The 21663-nt window shown below is 39.0% G+C and overlaps 1 protein-coding gene across 6 annotated transcripts in view; it reads left to right on the top strand.

The window, feature by feature from the left end:
* The window catches only part of LOC138749510 (general transcription factor II-I repeat domain-containing protein 2-like), a 182216-nt gene extending 162006 nt beyond the window's left edge, over positions 1 to 20210 (top strand). For 3 of the 6 annotated variants that reach the window (XM_069910939.1, XM_069910935.1, XM_069910940.1), the window contains 4 exons: positions 492 to 563; positions 4532 to 4715; positions 11810 to 11842; positions 12218 to 14480. In XM_069910939.1, the coding sequence (XP_069767040.1) occupies positions 492 to 563; positions 4532 to 4715; positions 11810 to 11842; positions 12218 to 14009 (2081 nt within the window). In that variant the 3' untranslated portion in view covers positions 14010 to 14480. Of the gene's footprint in view, positions 1 to 491; positions 564 to 4531; positions 4716 to 11809; positions 11843 to 12217; positions 14481 to 20193 lie in introns of those variants that run through there. The other 3 variants (XM_069910937.1, XM_069910936.1, XM_069910938.1) reach the window with 3 other exon arrangements.
* Positions 20211 to 21663: the final 1453 nt, after the last annotated feature.

Here is a 21663-nt window from a genome sequence, read left to right as displayed (position 1 = left end):
CTTCTTTCTTTTCTTTTTTTTTATTTTGGGGTTTTGTTTGGGGGAGGGGAGATGGGGCTATTTGGATATGTGGACAATTTGTACCATTGATTTTCTCATTTCAATTTATGTATTTAGGTAATGGTTATTTCTTGATAAATGTTTGACCGCAAAATTAAAATAAAATATTCAAAAAAAAAAGGAATGAAATGGGGTAGAGATGACCATTTCAGTTTAACATCTCAACACCAAATGCAATATAACTTAGAATTTTAATTATTAAACATTTTTGCAGAAACCAGATATTGATCTTTTCTATCAGTGTCATGAGTTGATTGTAGACACATTCAGTTTTAAGGGTTTTGGCATCCACTGTTGCATCTAGTTATCATTGATTGCTATAGATAGAATGATCAATAGAATTAACTGCATCTTGATGTTAGATACCATTATTTATGCCCAGTAATATAAAATATTGTATTGTTCCATTAATTTGAAAACCTTTTTCTTAGATGCAGGACAATGGAATGCTAGAATTACTGATTTAAGAAAGCAAGTGGAAGAACTCTTTGAAAGGAAATATGGTAACTATTTTAGTTAAATACTTTGTAAAGTGCTAATCAAATAAAAGTAATGATCTTTTAGAAATGAGGATTTATAAGGTAATGTGTGCCAGGATGAGTTGATGCAAATGATGGTTAATTTACAATATTATAAGTATGCTTGTATCATATACTTATTTACTTAAATCTGGGTCAAATATATTTTAGCAAGTGCTTTTATTTGTGTGGAATAAATCATCTATTTAAATATAATGATGGGAAAGAGCTCTCTTATCTACACTGGGGCTTCAATAATTTATTCTCTGCATCATCTTCACTGATAAGTAAATGATGGCATACTTGGGACATTACAACCTCATCACATATTTTCTGGGCTTTTAAATTATTGGAATTCCACTACATAAAGGTTTTTTTGGGAGGGTATTGTGCATGAGTATCACAGAGCAAAGACCATAAAAACTTTGTTTTAATCATGAAAAGAGTTTAATTCCATTCATCATTGTCAATTATACGTGACGTTCAAATGTACTTGGCCTTTGAATATCTGAGGGCACTTAAATGTGGGAGTTAGAAACGTGCATTTCTAATCTCGTGCAGGTAAATAATAATCTGGTTTAGAAAACAAAATAAATTTCAGTAAATTTCAAGCCCAAAATGGTTAAGATAAATTGAGCCCACTGATTTGTAAATTGTGGCTTCGTCTAGATGTGAAGACCAGCAAGTGGCTTAGTGATCTGAGTAGAGATGAGTTGGTGTGTTCATGCTGCTGTTGGTGGGGGGGGGGGGGGGGGGGGGGAAGTTAATGGAATATTTAAGTTAGCTTGGAGGCTATTGGAAACAAATTGGATGATTGCATGGGATGAGCAGAGGTATTACAATGGTAGGCAGTTTTGTTGTGATGAATTAAAACTGAATTTTAGTGAAGTGGAGATTGCAATTGAAAATCCTTGTATAGAAGACACTTTCCTTATTTTAATATATCTTAATTTCAGAGTATCATCTTCCAAGGCATGAGCTACGACATCTCAAATTTAGATTTCTTTAATCCAACAAATCAAACACTATGGCTGTTACGTTATGTAGTTTTAATTTATTCATAAAACTGATAAACATTTTGCAGAGCTTCGCATTAAGACTTTCAGGATGACAAATAACAGAGCATTTACTGTATAATAGACATACAAATTATATAAAAAGCTTTTAAAGAGATACACAATAGTATTTAAAGAGGTACCCAAACTTTAAAGAGATACAAAAAGGTATTTAAAGAGATGCAAAAACTCAAAGAAAAGTTTCTCGTGCTCGTGCTTCCTTCACATCTTGTAGAATGAGAGGCGGTTAGCCTGGGCGGACATTACGACATATTACATTATAGTCACTATGGTAACACTACAAACAATAGTTTTCTTAAAGAGACAGGCACAAAATTAACTAAGAATTAAAAAAACAACATTTTAACTGTTACACCTTGTGTTTAATTCTCAAACACAATCTTTGCATCTAATTGACTGATAACCACTTGTTCTGTTGCCACAAAGCAAAACATTTCCCAGAGAAGTTATGGCAAAAGCTCTGTAAACTGAAGTGTTGACTGTTTCCATTTGGATGAATGTTCCTCGACATGCTGAGTTTTTCTGGCATTTTCAATTTTCATGGCACATTAATTTTATATAGTTTATAGTTGTAACCATTTCTGTTTAGGTTTCCAGCATGCATCTTCGTTGTTGTTTTATCTTTCCAACCAACTTCACATTTATTTGTCTTTTCTTATTTAAATTCCTCCAGATCCATATATTCATTAAGTGTTAAACCCCATAATTTTATCATGTTAAAAAATGATCCCATCCCCTCCATTTTATTTTTGGACCCTCTTTCTCTCTCTCTCTTCCCCCCCCCCCCCCCCCCGCCCACCAACGCCCATCCTTTTACCACCCTCAGTTTTGTATAATATAATAATGTTGCTCTCCAGTTTTCAGTACATCACAAATATGAAATGATAACTTTATTTCACTCTCCACTGATGCGCCCTGACCCATTGATTACTTCCAACATTCTGTTTTAGATGTCAGCATCTGCAGTATTCTGTTGAGTAGGATCTAGTTACAATCTGAACAAGCATGAAAGCACAGCTGACTAGTTGTGGGAAGATCAGAGATTATCAATGATAAAGTTAGAATATTTCCATTGTTAGTAAGATCAATAACCATAAAATATTGATTTAAGATTATTGACAGAACTTAGAGATTAAAACATTTTGAAAGGGTATCAGAAACAATTTAGTTGTAACTTGGGGGTGGTGGGGGGGGGGGGGTGGAAATATAGACTAAATGGAAAAATCAGGAGAACAGGTGTATTTAGATAGTTCCAAGAATTGCTGTGGTCAGAGTGAGCCAAATGTCCTTCTATGTTGTAAGATTCTAATTTGTAAAAATACCTAGAACTCCCAACTTCTCTTACTCACTTTTGGGTCAAATGATGACTGCACTACGTATTCAGATGGACCCCTTGTTTTAAGCTCTTATTAGCATTTCATTGTAATCATTTAGTTTTGTAAAATATATCAAAGGAGATCTTTTCTCCCAAATTCTCCATTGCTCTAGATTAAGAAATAACCTTCTGCAATTTGGGCTTGATCGAGAGGAATACACACAATTTTGATATATATTATTGAGTATTATTGGAGAAGTTGTTATGAGCCCAGCGGACCCCAAAACCCAGCAGCAATAGATATTCACCAAGACAAGTGGTTACTTAAACAAAAGTTGCTTTTAATTATCTTTAAACATGAAAACAGAATCAAACTTTAATTTATCACTATTGACTTAACTAACCTTCTAATTCTAGACACATGTGTATGTAATGTGTGTGTAAGTTCAGAAAAGTTCTTTGATTCACAGTCCAATCTCACTTCTCATTCCTCCAAGTTCACTGGTTGCAGGCAATTCTTATACTGTGCACAGAATTTAACATTTATAAAGTTACCCAGGCTTTGGTGCTTGAAAGCTAAATGGAAGGTTCTTGTCTGTTTTCACAGGGAGATTTGTGTTCCAGGACACCCACAACTGATTCCTATGTAATCAGCCACTTCAGTGTCTTGCTGACGAAACCTGCCCCCTCAGGGTTCTCCAGATGATAACCTCTTTCTTTCAGGTCACCAGGGTGCCCTTTTGTTTCTCATATTTCAAGTGAAACATTAGAGAGCCAGTCCTCTCCTCTTGCATGAACCACAAAGGCTTTGACCAGGCCAAACTAAGCACTCATAACCCTTCTTCCAAATGGGGTTTTCCACAAGCTTGCCAGCTTGTGCTGTTTCAGTCCCGGCTGCTGCTGCTCACTGTAGAACTGCTCCCTCTGTGTGTGTGTGTGTGTGTGTGTGTGTGTGTGTGTGTGTGTGTGTGTGTGTGTGTGTGTCTCTCTCTCTCTCTCTCTCTCTCTCTCTCTCTCTCTCTCTCAGAAAGAAAGCCTGTTTGATTCTCTGCTTGCAAAACCACATGACCCACCTAGAACAGCAAGTTCCCCTCCAGACAGAATGCAGCTCTGACAAGTTATTTCATCTGTTGCCTTTTTGTAAACAACAATTCATTAGTGAAGTCTCTGCAAACGTTCTGGGGCCGATATGTCTAGCATTAGCAGAGCTCCAGTATTTTAAATAAGATCTGTTTTAAAGTGTTTGTATGTGACCTACTCTAACAAACCTGCCCCAATCTATCTCCCAAAAACCTACCTATATTCTGTCACAAAGTACAATTTGTCTTTTTATAATCTTTAAATCTATGTATTAGATTAATATGTGTTTTTTTTTAATTAAACTCAATAAAGATATTTTAAAAACCAAGAAATAACATTCTGCAATTTGGTAATTCTCCCATTCATCATTTATCACTTTGTATTTGAAAATGTTTATTGGAAAGTGGAGTAGAAGGAATTTGGAACAGGTATTGCAAGAAGATGTAATAGGATCTAAACTTTAACATTATGTAAACTTTTAGCTCAAGCCACTCTAGCTACCGGATCAGTTGTGATCCCGTATCCACTCTTCCAGTCCAATTCCGAAGATCTTTGTGTTGATGGTTTACCTGAAGGCATTCCATTCAGAAGGCCCTCCAACTATGGAATTCCAAGTTTAGAAAGGATTCTTCAAGCAAAAGACAGGATAAAATTTGTTATAAAAAGGTATGAATGTGTTAATAGCAAAACAAAGTGGTATGATGGATCTTGGGTGTTACTGTCAGTTATCTCTGAGCGACTTCACAAAGTAGTTTTTTGGGTGGAATAACTAAAGATTTTGTGCAGTGTTTTTTATAAGTGCACATCCTTCACATAAAACCTTGTCCATTGTGTGTCAAACATCAGTTCTCTGCTTTTAGCCATTATCCAAATTTATGGGGAGGACATATATGTCATAGTATTTTTTTTCTTGTGTTGAAGATAGGTTATTGAAATGTTGATATGGTTTCTAAAGTTTCTTTATAATACAGTAGATGCCCCTTAATCTGTAATCAACTGGAAACCTAAATAAACTGGGAAACAAAAGAGGAAATAAATAAATAGATAGAATAAAAATAAAAAATAAATAGATGGATAAATAACATTTAAAATGAATAAAAGTTTAAATAAAAGTTTAAAATTGTAAAAGTAAATGTTCTCCAAAGCCACACTTAACCGCTTGTTGAAAATGGGAGAAAACATTTGACAATTCAATACAATCATGGCTGATCTAATTTATGACCTAACTTCACCTACCTGCCTTCTCCCCATATTCCCTAATTCCTCTATCATGTAAAAATTTATCTAACCGAATTTTAAATATGTTTAATGAGGCAGCCTCAACCACTTCCCTGGTTAGAGAATTCCAAACAATCACTACTCTCTGGGAAAAACTATTTTTCCTCATCTCTGTCATAAATCTACTCCCCCGAATCTTGAGACTGTGTTCTCTCATTTTAGTTTCCCTGGCCAGCTCAAAAAACCTTCCTACATCTATCCTATCCATACCCTTCATAATCCTATATGTTTCTATAAGATCTCCTCTCATTCTTCTGAACTCGAGCGAATACAATCCTAGACGATTTAATCTTTCATCATAAGTCAACCCCTTCATCCCAGGGATCAACCTAGTAAACCTCCTTTGGACCATCTCCAAAGCCAGTATATCCTTCCTCAAATATGGAGACCAGAACTGGACACAGTACTCCAGGTGCGGTCTCACCAGTACCTTATACAGTTGTAACATTACTTCCCTACTCCTGAATTCAATTCCTCGAGCGATGAAGGCCAACATTCCATTTGCCTTCTTAATAACCTGCTGCACCTGCAACCTAACTTTTTGCGATTCATGCACAAGCACTCCCAAGGCCCTCTGCACAACAGCATGCTGTAGTTTTTCACCCTTTAAATAATATTCAGCTCTTTTATTTTTGGCAAAGTGGATAACCTCACACTTACTAACATTGTACTCCATCTGCCAGACCTTTGCCCACTCATCCAGCTTAACTATATCCCTCTGCAGACTCCACATCCTCATTACAATTTGCTCTTCCACTCAATTTGGTGTCATCCGCAAACTTGGCTACACCACATTTTGTCCCCTCCTCCAAGTCATCATTGTAAATGATGAAGAGTTGTGGGCCTAACCCTGACCCCTGCAGCACCCCACTTACCACTCTCTGCCAACCTGAAAAACTCCCATTTATCCCGACTCTCTGCCTCCTGTCAGACAACCAATTTTCAATCCAGGCCAATATACTTCCCCGGACTCCACTTTCATGTAACTTACTGATAAGTCTCTTGTGCGGCACCTTATCAAACACTTTCTGGAAATCCAAATATACAACATCAACCTGTTCACCTCTATCCACCGCACCCATTATATCCTCAAAGAATCCTAACAAGTTTGTCAAACAAGATCTTCCCTTTCTAAAACCATGCTGCGTCTGCCTGATTGAACCCTTACGTTCCAAAAGTTTCACTATTTCATCTTTAATGACGGCTTCAAGAATTTTTCCAACTACAGACGTCAAGCTAATTGGCCGATAATTTCCAGTCTTCTGCCTACATCCCTTCTTAAAAAGTGGCGTGACATTTGCTGTCTTCTAGTCTGCCGGGACCTGCCCAGAATCCAAGGAATTTTGGTATATGACCACCAATGCATCAACTATAACTTCTGCCATTTCCTTCAGAACCCTTGGATGCATATCATCAGGACCAGGTGATTTGTCTGGCTTTAGTCCCATTAGTTTCTCCATCACTACTTCCTTTGTAACAACTATTTTATCAAGGCCCTCCCCAACATTCACATCCTTAACTCCGCACTTGGGCATGCTGGACGTGTCTTCCACCGTGAAGACTGACACAAAATATTTGTTTAATGCCTCGACCATTTCCTCATTTTTTGCTACCAATTTTCCTTTCTCATCCTCCAAGGGTCCTGTGTTAACTCTGGCCACCCTCTTCCGTTTTATATATTTATAAAATTTTTTTGCTTTCTGTTTTTATATTTTGTGCCAATTTACTTTCATAATCCTTTTTCCCATTTCTTATTACCCGCTTTGTAACCCCTTGTTGTCTCTTAAAGTTTTCCCAATCTTCCAGTTTCCCACTGCTCTTTGCAGCTTTGTACACCTGCGCCTTCAATTTTATACTCTCCTTTATTTCCTTTGTTAACCACGGTTGATTTTTCCCTCTCTTGCTGCCCTTTTTCCTGACCGGAATATATTTTTGTTGAGCATTACAAAATATTTCTTTGAAAATCTTCCTCTGTTCCTCAACTGTTTCATCAATTAGCCTGTGCTCCCAGTCCACTCTGCCCAATTCGTCCCTCATCCTATGGTAGTCACCCCTGTTTAAGCATAATATATTAGTTTTAGATCTAACTATTTCCCCTTCCATCTGAATGAGAAATTCAATCATACTATGATCGCTATTTCCCAGATGGTCTCTGACTATTACATCATTTACTCTACCTATCTCATTGCACAACACTAGATCCAGGAGAGCTGCTCAAGAAAGCTATCGTGGATGCATTCTATGAAGTCCTGTTCTAGACTCCCACGACCAACTTGATTTTCCCAATCTATGTGGAAGTTAAAGTCCCCCATGACTACTGCCATATCATTATTACATGCCTCACTTATCTCTCTATTTATTTCCTGTGCCACTAAACTATTGTTATTTGGGGGGGGGGGAGTAATTTACAATAGCTGATTAATCTACCAGCACGTCTTTTGGATGTGGTAAGAACCTGGCAAAAACCTGCATGCTCACTCAAGAAGTCAATATTGAAGCCAGGGAAAGGGGTCTTTTGACCTTGAAATGTGGTCCTGCTGCTCTCCTCTGTACTGTGCAGTAAATGAATCAATCCTTTACTTAGAATTGTGTAGGATATATTCAAGTTTATTATCATCCAGTTTTACATATCTTCTTTGGCTTGGGTTCGCGGACGAAGATTTATGGAGGGGTAATGTCCAGGACAGCTTCAGGCTCGTTTGTGGCTGACAAGTCCGATGCGTGTCTGGTTGCAGCGGTTGCAAGGGAAAATTGGTTGGTTGTGGTTGGGTGTTGGGTTTTTCCTTTGTCTTTTGTCAGTGAGGTGGGCTCTGCGGTCTTCTTCAAAGGAGGTTGCTGCCCGCCGAACTGTGAGGCACCAAGATGCACGGTTTGAGGTGATATCAGCCCACTGGCGGTGGTCAATGTGGCATGAGGGGGAGGACGTGGACATGTCCTCGGGCCTGCCCAAAGGAGCTTTTAGGTGGAGTGCAGTGTGCACAGTACTGGCCCCACCCTTTACACCCATGGTTCATGTGCCGTGGCCAAGCAAGCTGGGACGTGGCAGCGAGGTCCTTGGTTTTATATCGGAGTGGCCTCCTATGCAGGTTTCTTACCCGGGCTGGAGGGGCCTGCCTCCCCTCCTAGGTCGGACCATACCTGGTCGCAAATCACTTGTGGACATGGCCTAGGTAAGTTTAATTGGGTTCTCTAACTACCTCTGAGGTAAGTCAGGGACCCGGTTGGATTCTGACGGGGTTGACCAAGTCACACCCTTTCTTACTGCTGTGTAACTGGGGTGTAAAATGTAAAAAGCAAGGGGGAGGCGGCGGCCCCGGCCTTGGCAGAGTGAAGCAGGCGGAGGCCCCTGTCCGGGCAGAAAGAAGGAGGCAGTGGCCCCAATCCGGGCAAAAGCGAGGGGGAGACGACGGCGGCGGCCTCGGCCCCAGTCCGAGCTGACAAAAGTGTCTCTCCAGACCATGGTGCACACACAAAAGCACACTGTACACCATGATCACATAAATAATCAAAATTATTGTACGGTAAACCCCCACCCACCCCAGTATCCAGCACCTATGGGGGATTGGTAGATGCCAAATAAATTAATTTGCCAATTGCTTGAGATTGTGTGATTGACAAACTAACTACCAGGGTAGTTTAAACTTGCATATTTTTAAATCTTTTTGCTGGTTTCTTTAATTCTGGATAACATGGATTTTTGCAGTATATAAATATTTGGAATGATTTGCACGGTGACAGAATATGGTTCATCAATCTCAGAACTGGCAGGAAGAAGCTATTCCCCTGGCTGGCAGTCCTGATTTTGATGCTTCTGTATCACCTTCTTGATGGTAGTAGGTTAAAGCTGCTGCATGCTTGTTGGAAAAGGTCTTCTATAATTTCATGAACTCCAAGCAGATTTTGTTTGGTGCGATAGTGACATATTGAGGTTATGCTCCTCCAATCTCAAGTTTATTTTGGGTAACCATCAACCTTTCATTTATTTTTCTAGATTACCCTTAAATGTAAAGTATTGGGCTGACCTCAGACCAGTTTAGTTTTATTCTTTAATATGTGTACTGTTGTGATCCCAGAGGATTCCAAAACCCAGCTGCAATAGAAATTCACCAAGGCAATGGTTACTTAAACAAAAGTTGCTTTTAATTTTCTTTAAAGATAATAACAGGATCAATCTTTAACTTATTACTATTAACTTAACCCCCTTCTAATTGTAAGCGCACGTGTATGTAATGTGTATATTGTTACGAGCCCAGAGGATCCCAAAACCCAGCAGCAGTAAGATATTCACCAAGACAAATAGTTACTTAAACAAAAGATGCTTTTGATTATCTTTAAACATGAAAACAGAATCACACTAACTTAACTAACCTAACTTATCCCCCTTCTAATTCTAAGTGTGTGTAATGTGTGTGTTAAGTTCAAAAAAGTTCTTTGGATCACAGTCCAATCTCACTTCTCATTCCTCCAAGTTCACTGGTTGCAGGCAATTCTGTGCACAGAATTTAACATTTATAAAGTTCACCAGGCTTTGGTGCTTGAAAGCTAAATGGTTCTTGTCAGTTTACAGAGAGAGATTTGTTGTTCCAAGACACCACAACTGATTCCTTTTTAATCAGCCACTCCAGTGTCTTGCTGATGAAACTTGCCCCTTCAGGGTTCTCCAGATGATGACCTCTTTCTTTCAGGTCACCACTGAATTCCTTTTTGTTTCTCTTTTTCCAATTGAAACATTAGACAGCCAGTCCTCTTTTTCATGAACCACAAAGACTTTTCCACTCCCAACTGCTATTGCTGGCTGTAGCACTATAGAAGTGTCTCTCTCTCTGAGAGAAAACCTGTTTGACTCTCTCTGCTTGCAAAACCACATGACCCTCTTAGAACAGCAAGTTCTCTTCCAGACAATCTGCAGCTGCAACAAGATCTTTCATCTGTTGCCTTTTGAAAACAACAATCCATTAGTGAAGTCTCTCAAAAGCTCTTGCAAAAGCTTTGGAGCCAATATGTCTAGCATGGGCAAAGCTCCAGTATTTCAAATAAGATCTGTTTTAAAGTGTTTGTATGTAATGTACTCGAAGAAACCTTTCCCAATTTATCTCCCAAAAACATATATATATATATATATATATATATACACTGTCACAATATATTCAGGAAAGTTCTCTGTTTCACTGTCCAATCATTCACTTTTCAATTCAACACATTCACCGATATGAGGCAATTCTCATACTGTTCAACATTTATAATTTCCATCAGGCTCTGGTGCTTAAAGTTAAATGGTTACTGCTTAGGAAAGTTCTTGTTGGCTTTAGAGAGAAATTTGTTGCTCAGTGGGCACACACAAACTGATTTTCTCCAATCAGTCACTTCAGTATCTTGCCAAAGAAGTTTTCCCCATCATGAGTTTTCCAAAAGATAACCTCTTCCAGGTCACCACAGTATTCCTCTTGTTTCCCTTATTTCAGTAGAAACACTCTAGCCAGCCATTTCCTCTTGTAAGGACCACAAGGGCTTTGAACAGGCTGAACTCAGAACTCACAATCCATCTTCAAAATGGGGTTTTCAACAAGCCTGCCAGCTTGCCATTTTGGAGCCTCAACTGCTGCTGTAGAATTGACTTCTCTCTCTCTCTCTCTTTCTCCAAAAGAACAATCACCCATTTGTTTGTTCCTTTCTCTGCTTGTAAAAACCAAATGACCTCTCCCCAGGCTCCAAACCCAATTTTCAAAAGAACATCAGTATTTGAGCATGGACGTAATCAACATTATGTTCCACTTGCACTTCCTTTTTAAGTCCTCTCCCAAGCAGCTCCATTGTCTCTGCAAAGTCACTGGTGACACAATGTCTCAGTTCAGCCAAGCTCTTGCATTTTAAACGAGATCTTTTGTGGTGTTATTCTGTTTGTGAAGTGTAACCTAAACTGAACCCCCACAATCTGTCTCTTTTAAACACATATTTTACCCATAACTATTCTAACATATCCTATAATAGTACCTTTCTGCTTTCTGTGCAAAATAATTTGTGTCATGTATGTGGGGAAGGGCAATAAATGTTATGGCTTGATGGAACAGGCCTTGAATCGAAAGCACCACACAAGAAATTAGAAACCTGATCATTTTTCATTATCACTGCAAATCAGGTTGTTCCTTCACCTATTATAGCAAGGGTGGGCAACCTATGGCCCACGATCCAAATTTATCTGAACCACAACCCAATGCAAAAGTACCATGTGTACCTAGCCCACCAATACAAGTAGTGCAAAAAAAAAGAAATTGCAAAATGGAAAAAAAAATTGTTAAATGTCAAAAAATTGATATGGAACTGAACAGAACCAACAATATCGTAACCTATATAAAAGAAAAATAAGTAAACAGCAAATACCCAAGTCATGGCTCCCCCCCCCCAACAGTTAACTTTGAGACTTGAATTGTTGCATAATACTTATTCTTCATCAGAATCTTTTTTCTCCTCATTTTTTTGGAAAGGTTCATGCCAGTCATATTGGATGTTGAGCCACGGTGAGTTTTCAGTTTTTTTAATTTCTGTTTCCTCAGTTTATATCAATTTTTTTATTCAGTTACCAGTTACACTCGATATGCCTGTGAAGAGACGTCATCTGTGTGAAACTAGTCACATCCTCTCATTTACATTGAGTTTTAAATGTTATTTTTATTTATATATTTTATTTATACATCATGAGGTTTTTGCAATGCAATTCAATGTTTTAAAGTTTCACTATGACAGATTATTCAGAATCAAGTTTATTTAGTTTTATTTGGTTTTCTGTCTTTGTTTAATTTTTAAAATCTTTAATCAAAAATTATGAAAGGCATCTTTCTTAGCCATTTCATTAATTATGATTAGATTGTTGATGATTTTTTTTTCCACCCCAGTATGGCAACAAAATGCAGGAAGATAGATGCTGAGTGCCGACGTTTCCAAGAAACTTGGACCGAAAATTACTTCTTTCTGCAGCATTTTGGAAAACCTGTTTGCCTCATTTGCAATGAAAGTGTTGCTGTGAACAAGGAGTTCAACATCAAGCGTCACTATGAAACAAAACATGCAAAATTCAAGGAATTGAGTGGACAAGCTAGGGTAGATGAAGTTTGGAGACTGAAAGAAAGCCTGGAAAAACAAAGTTCATTTTTCACAAAGAAGAATGTTGAAATGAAAAGAAATATACATGCAAGTTATGCAGTATCAAAGCTGATAGCAGAAAAGATGAAGCCTTTTACAGATGGAGATTTTGTGAAGGAATGCTTGATGGCAGTTGTGGACATTGTTTGCCCTGAGAATAAATCGTTATTCTCAGCTGTTAACCTCTCTCAAAGAACAGTCACACGGCGAATTGAAGAAATGTCAGCTGATATCAAAAGTAGCTTAAAGGTCAACTGCGAAAATTTCCAGTTTTTTTCCATTGCACTTGTTGAAAGCACAGATTTAAAAGACTCTGCTCAACTTGCAGTCTTTGTTCGAGGAATAAGGTCAAGTTTTGATATTGTTGAGGAATTTGTTAAGTTAATCCCTTTAAAGGACACCGTCACAGGAACAGACATTTTTGAAGTATTGAAGAAAATGATGGCAGACATGAAGCTAGATCTGTCAAAGCTAGTGGGTATAACAACTGACGGAGCACCAGCAATGGCTTTAAAGAGAGAAGGCACCATTGCTTTGCTCCAAAGACACATGAATGACCTTGGAATTTCACACAATGTAAACACAAATCATTGCATCATCCATCAAGAGGCTCTGTGCGCAAAGTCTCCCATATTGAAGAGTGCGATGGACATTGTAGTGAAGGCAGTTCATCTGATTCTGTCACATGGTTTGAATCATCACCAATTCCAGCAACTTTTATTAGAAGCGCATGCTGAATATGGTGACCTTGCTTACTTCTGCAATGTTTGCTGGCTTAGCCGTGGAACAATGCTGGAAAAAGTATTTGCCCTGCATGAAGAAGTAGCCACATTCCTTGAAAACAACCATGAGGATGCCTCCCATTTTCGTGATCCCGATTGGCTTTCAGGCTTGGCATTTCTGGTGGATGTTACATCTCATCTGAACAACCTGAACTTGCAACTTCAAGGAAAAAATCAGCTGGTCCACGAGATGTATGCGCATGTCGTTGCCTTTGAAGCGAAACTTCGATTGTGGGAAAGCCAGTTTAAAAAATCGAATTTTGCTCATTTTCCCAATCTCCAAAGATGCAAACCAACTGATCTAGATACTTTTGTGACTGTTCTCCATGACTTGAAAAATGAGTTTTCGTCTCGTTTTGCTGATTTTTGTTTGCATGGAAGTGACTTCAAACTGTTTGCAACACCATTCAGTGTGAATGTGGAAACTGTGCCAGAAATTTTTCAGATAGAACTTATTGAGATGCAGTGCAGCGATCAGTTGAAATCCAAATTTAATGCAGATGATGTGTCTTTGATTGACTTCTACAAAAAATATCTTCTTCCATATGGGAATTATAAAAACTTGGTGGAGCACGCAAAAAAGATGGCATCACTATTTGGCAGTACATATGTGTGCGAGCAACTGTTCTCAAAAATGAAGTACGTAAAGAACCACTTGAGAACAAATATGACTAATGGCCATTTAAATGATATCTTGCTATTGGCATCAACAACTATATCACCCAATATCGAAATGCTGTCAAAGAACAAAGTTTCCCACTGATTGAGCTGCTCTCTGTTTTGGGTTAGTTATTTTGTTTTCATTGTGACTCATTTTTCTCCTTTTTGACTTTTTTTTAAAAATTGTGTCATTTTAATGACTAACGTGATTTTTTTAGTGCTTTTCCAGATTTGAAGATACCTACCCTGACCTGAAATACACCATTGTAGTTTTTTGGAAGGAATATGGTTGATCTCGTTACTTGAATCTTTTCTGTGGATTGATTTTTGATAAATTATCATCAGTTATGTTCATACATTGTACACAATATACTTCAAGCAGAGACAATCGAAAACTTAAATTACATAATGTCTGTGTTTCAGTATTTCTTTCATTTATGGTAGAACCAGTGTGCCCTGCTGTTCCACCACGGACACACCAACCAGCCAACACATGGTAAAAGGTTGCCCTCCCCTTATCTACCCTGAACTCTTCATATTTCAACCAAAAATAAAATGATTCTGTTCCTGTTGATTGTACCATCTTTATCCTGTTATAAGACCATGCACTGTCCAGTGCTGGAACAAATGATATTTAACTGTTAATACCACACAAATGCTTCAAAGGGACAAAAGTCTGTTTATTTGCAGTCTAAAAGTTGTTTTTCATTCCTGATGTTTACACTTTCAAAAGCCTTTAGTGGATGATCTGTCACACTGGATACGTCTTATAATTTAAAAGTTAATTTATAACTTTAGTAATGGATCTGGTTGGGAAGCTCTCCCACAATTTTCTCCAGCTTTCAGTCTTTCTGACAAGTTTAGCATTGGACACTAAATTCCCAAAAATATCTTTAGAAGAGAAATTTCAATTACATTTTGGAACACCAATAGTTGTGCTTCCTGCTTAAAAAAAAACATCTGAATCGTTTGCAATACTGGGATGTTCCAAGGTGTAGGATCATGTGCTGAAGGATATATAGAAGGTTTATATGACAACCACAAAGGTTCCAGTGGGAGAAAGACATGGTTACAGCTTTTATGATGTGATGTAATGGAAATGTAGCATGTACTGTGAAAGACAAGTATTGCAATTTTTATGGACTAAAGTTCAAATTTACTGTCAGAGTACATACAAGACATCACATACAACACTGAGATTCATTTTTCTGTGGGCCAGGCAGAATTTCCACTTATCGCAGTGTAAATCACGTTACTCAAGAAACATATACAAAAGAGAGAAATGAAAACAAACTCTGCAGTTCAGAAAAAAATATTCAGCAATAAATATGTGCAAAGTAGGAGTCTTTAAATGAGACCCTGATTGAGTTTGTCGTTGAGGAATCTGGTGGTGCGAGTCTTGTGACACCTAGACCTCTTTCCTGATGGCAGCAGTGAGAACAGAAAATGTCGTGGGTGCTGTGGATCCTTGATGATTGCTGCTACTCTCTGGCGGCAGTGTTTCAAGTAGATTTTTTTGACGGTGGGGAAGTTTTGCTTGTGATGCACTGGGCTGTGTCCACTACCTTTTGCAGGGCTTTACACTCCATACCAATCCGTGATGCAGTCGATCAACACCTTTCCACTACATATCTGAAGAAGTTTGGCATAGTTTTCAATGTCATGAGCAAACCTCTGCAAATTCCTGAGGAATTTTTTTGGAAAAGTATTGTTAGTCTGATACTCCCAAGGTTAAGTGACCTCACAGAAGAAATTCAAGAAAGCGATACCATCCACCAAAGAATCTTCAGGAACCTGAAATTTGTCAATGCCAGTATGTAGTAATTATAATGGAGCTACCTTCTTTAATGCAGTTTTAATGGAGCCATTTGTTGGTGCCTGCTTACCAGGTACTTTCTGGTCCAGGGTATGCACTCAGAATAGATATTATAATTTGTTAGGTTTTGAAAATATACATCCTCATTCATTGTCATTCTGTAACCCAGTCAGTCTTGGATCATTATAAACATGACCATATCTTACATGATGAGATTTTCAGGATTTGGAGAAAATGGCATTTGTCCTTGAGAAGGTAATGCTGTTGGAGGGGAAGTTCCTGAATTTGACCTAATGATCCAGTAACATTGAAAGGGGTGATTAATGGTGAACATCTCACAATTGGTGTTCCGCTTGTCAGTATAGTTTATGGTGGTAGAGGCAAGGGTTGGAGCTGCTATCAGAGCTCCCTTCGTGAGCAACTCTAGCTTGTTTTATGCAAACATTCATCATCATTTTTGGTATCGAGGATGATCTGATTCACCAGAGGCTGATGAGGCCCCATTGGGAATCACAGAATCTTCCACAGATGGGGCAGGAAATACCAGATGGGCAGAAGGGTGGATAGTTTGAGAGGCAGTGTGTTTTCCTGTGAACCCATTACAGACCTGATCTTCTCTACCCTGAATGCTCCTTTTCCACTTTGAGTGGCCATGGGATGTAATTTAGAGTCATTGGAGATGATCCAATTGTCCAGAGGCTTCGATCACATCCTTGAAATGTTTTCTGTCTTCCTGCTAAACTCTTCTCCCAACAGAGATCATAGCAGAGTGTACATTTCGGAAGGCCTATGTCAGATGTGCAAAGTGACTTGTTTCAGGTAGCAGATTTCAGATTTATTGTCCGAGTGCATGACATCACGTACAATCCTGCGGGCACGGCAGAATTACCACTAATTGGTAGTGCAAAATGTAAACATGTAAACAAATAAAAGAACTGCAAACAGATAGCAAATGTAAACAAACTGCAATACCAAGAGAACAAAAGAAAATCAATGAAGTGCACAAGAAGGAGTGGTTCAATGAGTCCCTGATTGAGTTTCTCGTTGAGTCTGATGGACGGGTAGTAGCTGTTCCTGAACATGGTGGAATTAAAATTTTTAAATTATAATACATAGTTAAAAACAATAAATACAAGTTAGTAAATGTACATAGTATATAACCCACAAAAAAATCCAATATCCCACCCTTTATCAATATAACCTTGCCTCTTACCTAATTCCACTCCTAAACTACCAATTGTCTATCCCCCTAGAAAAAAAGATGTAAACTACAATAACAGACAATTAGTGGACAGAGGTGCTTCCACCACAAGGGTGAAGTATTCAACATTTTAAACTCATATAATTCAAATAAGGACTCCAAACTTGCTGATTTACAAAAAGATAATGATCTCAAATTGTTATTTTTTTCCAATGATATACAAGATCTCGATTCTGTATCTGCCATCTATGTAAATACAAATCTATATCATTTTTCCAAGTAATCGCAATACATTTTCTTGCTACTGCTAATGCTAGTGGGGCGAGTCTTGTGTCAGAACAGAGAAGGTGCTGAACCTTTAATGAACGCTGCTGCTCTTTGACAGCAGCGTTCCCTGTACATGTTTTCTTGCTGAATACGCTTGTTTTTATTTGCATGGTTCTTTGTATACAGCACTTTTTAAAAAATTTCTAATTAGATGTTAATTGTGTTTAATGGGTTCTGTGTTTTCCTTGGTACAATGACAATCAAGTTGTATCTATCTATTAGTGGGAACTTTGTGCAGAGAGCGGCGAGAGAGTGGTACGAGCAGCAGATTGGATGGGCCGAAAGGCCTGTTTCTGTTCTGTAGTATTCTATGGTTCCACATGCCAATCGGCCTGTGATGAAATAGTGTCAAGGATAACTGGATCTCAGCTCTGCTTTAAGGCAGTCCGTGCCCCTGCTTAAAGTCTGTCCCAAGAAAGTATGTATCTGATGGAAACACCGAGCTCTCAATGCAAGGAGACCAAGATTATCAGGACCCAGAATGTCAGATTCTGAAGGAGCTCTGCTTCAAATGGGCCAAGAATAGAGTGAAACATCTTCAGGAAGCCCACAATGGGAAATAATTTCCAGCCATGGATGGGAGGAGGCAGGGAAGACTTAAATCTAAAAGACAACCTGCCATATTCGTGGCCCTAGGTGATAGGATGTGACTTGAATCACATCTTGGAGAGTTGGTCCCTCTTTCGGGAAAATTAGATTTAATATTGGGTCAGGCTTCCCGAGGCGTAGGATCCCGACAACAGTTGGGGGCAACAGATTACAAGATGTATTTTTTTCACATTGCTCGCAACCGTGAAGAAGGCACAAGAACGTACAATAATTTCTAGGAAGTCTGAAGAGGTTCGGCAGGTCATTGAATTCTCTCTCCAACTTCAACAGGTGCACTGTGGAGTGCATACTGAGTGGTTGCATCACAGCCTGCTTTGGTCCTGAGAGTGCACAGGAAAGCAGACGGATGCAGAAACATCCATTTCTCTGCAGCAACTGTACCAACTTGGTTTTGCTCCGAGGACTGGAGAACACTTTTGTCCGGCTGTACTTGTGCAATCAGATGATGGTGAACTTGATAAGAGGGCAGTCTGCATTATTGCAGTTACTTTTTTCTTGAACTTTGGAAACATGAATATTATTTCTCTCTTTTGTATTTATTGTTACATTATTTCTTAATCAAATGTTTAATATTGTTGGTTTTGTCATACCAAGTCATAAGAAATTCAGGGCCTATGTACATTGTACCCAATGTGTACGACAACATATATGAGAAGAAACTGATTATCATTAACTCGCATGTGCAAGTCTGATCTGTCTTGTATGATGTTCTCAGTTCATTTTATTTGTGTGGGACTGTCCCTTTAAGAGAACAGATTTAACAAACCTTGCAGGTGTTGGGAAGTGATTGTGAAGCTGGCAGCAGGATTCAAATATAGTGTGTTCCTAAAGGTGATACATTTGCAGAATAAATGAAAGAGGCCCTGGAGAAGCCCTGAAGCAGAGATCATGTGACCTGCTTATTGACAAGACAGTGCATTGTTTGCCCAGGAGGCCATTTTAAGAAGCCAGTAAGAGTTAAGAGCTCTTTGTCCAACTTGTGGGAATGAAACCCACTTGGCTTCATTGTGTGGTTATAGTTTAAAACTGTCAGATTTCCTCCTGTTAGTGATAGAGGAATGAGAAGACCACTTCATGACCAAAGAGTGAAGATCACTTTTGTTCGACTGATCCACGAAAAATGAAGAAGAAATACTTCACTTGGGTGGTGACCAAAGTGGGAGTCTCTTTATTTCGGTTGACCCACGGAAAGGGTTCTGGAAGGTTCGTGAGCATCACTTGGTTCGTGTCCCCTATACCAAAGAAGAGGGAAATATTAGTTGGCATTTGTCTACAAAGAACACTTTGTGGAAGCCCCGCAACAAGGGTTTCATGAGTTCATCAACACTCCATCACCTCTGGTCTCTGCCACCCATTTCATGAATTACTCATTTTATCTAAGACCTGTGTGTCTCAACCAACTAAAGCCTGTGTCTCGCATCATTTTCAAGCCCACGTGTCCTCACTGAATTTCCAAAATGGAACTTTGAACTGCCTTCCAAGAATTGGGCCTTGAACTGTATTGGCATGGGGTATTCTGCACACACTGATGCATGTTTGGGGTTTGTTAGAAAAGTGTCAATAAATTTAGTTATCTAAATGTAAATAAATTGGATGAGGTATTATATCATTGGTAATTGATAATTAAAAGTATTATTTTAAATATAACATCGTCTAGGCTAATTTTTATCATTGCAGTCTGGTACATAGCACCTGCATTCACCCTGCTAACTACCTCAAACCCATGAATCTCAGCCTTTGGCCCATTTCCTCCTGAATCCTTGCTCTGGCCCACATTGCCACTTGATTCTGACTTCTGCCTTGTGTTCCTCACCTGGTGAATTTGACCAACCTGCCATCTATCTCAGCTGCTGGCGACCCTATCGGGTGGGGGGGGGGGGGTGTCACTGACTGCCATGTGGGAAACAGTCAAGCTTGATAATGAAGCTTGCAGTTAAATTCCTTTGGGATTCGTTATACCTGCGTTTCTCCTCATCTGTCTGCTTCCCCATACCTCTTCCCAACCATCTATTCAATACAGTCCTAGGATTGCTGGAGGAACTCAGCAGATCAGACAGCCTCCACAGGTAGAAGTGGCCAGTCCATGTTTTAGGTCATAACCCTTTATCAAGACTAGCAGGATGACGATGATAGACAGCCTTCTATTGTTTGCATTTAAGATTTAGCTAAAGATCTTTTTCTCTAACTGCAGCAGGTAAAGAAAATGTTTTCAACGTCTATTTCAATTAACATGGTTGATTTTAGTCCTGTTCATATTCTCCTCGTTTCTTCTTCAGCTCTAAAATTCCGCACATTTTCTAAATCACATCAACTTTTACATTTCATTAAATACAGGAGATTTTGAAAGGACTTCACCGAACGGATGCAGAGACCAGAACTAGGGGATATGGCTTCAAGATGGAGGTGGGGATGGTGAATGTTCAGAACTGGGATCAGCAGGAATTCTTTTCCTCATTGCATCACCACCCTTTGGATTCTCTACCTTGGAGGGCGGTGAAGGAGTTGAACATTATTTTGGAACCCAGGGATCAGTGGTTTGGACAGGATACAAGAACAGCTTGAAAAATGGTAGAAGGTTCTGGAGCTTGCTCCAGCTCCCCTATGTTATGTCTTCTTAATTAAACTCTTTCTTCCCCCACAGCACTAATTGGATTGGATATCCTGCAACACCATGACTGCTCTATTCTCATATGTGCTGAAAGCAGAGCCACCTCATTGTTAGGTGTTAAGATTGGGAATCTGTTTCATGTGGAAAATATCAACCCCGTAATCGATGTGGAGCTAAAACCTTGGAATTAAAACACTTGCAAAACCAGGTAGCAGTCAATGACCGCAGTTAGCAGTCATTGCTCGCTGACTGTCAACAACCATTATAGTCCAGTCATGTAAAATTGCTTTGGAAAATTTTCTATTCTCGTGCGTAAAGCTACAAGTTTATCCTTTCCTGAACAAGTGAATAGATTGAGTTATTTATGTTTTGTCCTGATGCCTTGCCAAAGTCTGTTTAGTCTCTGCTATATCGAGTTAATACGTGCAGTCTGGTCGCCAAATGACAGGAAGGATATCAGTAAGATTGAAAGAGTACAGAGAAGATTTACTAGGATGTTGCTGGATCTTCAGGAGTTGAGTTGCAGGGAAAGATTAAACAGGCTGGGACTTTATTCCTTGGACCATAGAAGGGATTTGAGAGAGGTTTACAAAATTATTAGGGGTAGAGATAGAGTAAAGATGTGGCTTTAGGGTGAAAGGGGAAAGGTTTAGGGGGCACATCTTCACTCAGAGACTGGTGGGAGTGTGGAATGAGCTGCCACCTGATGTGGTAAATGTGGGGTCACTCTTAAATTTTAAGAATAAATTAGATACATGGATGGGAGCGGTCTGGAGGATTATGGAATGGATACAGGTCAATGGGACTAGCAGAATGATATTTCGGCAGAACTGAAAGAGTTGAATGGCCTGTTTTCTGTCCTATGGTGTTCTATGGTTCTAATAATGACTAATGTGAAAGCCGGTTGTAGAGTAGGTGGGGCAATGACCTTCAAAACAAGGATTTTGTAAAGACAGAAAATGTTGGAAGCACTCAGCACGTCAGACAGCATCTGTGAAAAGAGAAATAAGAAATATTTCAGGTCTGGGGCTCTTCATCACAATTGGGAAAGAGCTTAGTTCAGGGCACAGAGAAGGTGGGAGGGTGAAGGGTGGAACAAAGGGAAATTTTTGATAGGTTTAAATATTTGGGCAGTCTGCGCTTCTTTGTCTGTGTCATGTGCTGCTAACGTTGTGAACTTGGTGTTATTAGCGGTA

Source organism: Narcine bancroftii, chromosome 14 (genome assembly GCF_036971445.1).
Source record: "Narcine bancroftii isolate sNarBan1 chromosome 14, sNarBan1.hap1, whole genome shotgun sequence".
NCBI lineage: Eukaryota > Metazoa > Chordata > Chondrichthyes > Torpediniformes > Narcinidae > Narcine > Narcine bancroftii.
This window is presented reverse-complemented; position numbering and strand designations above follow the sequence as displayed.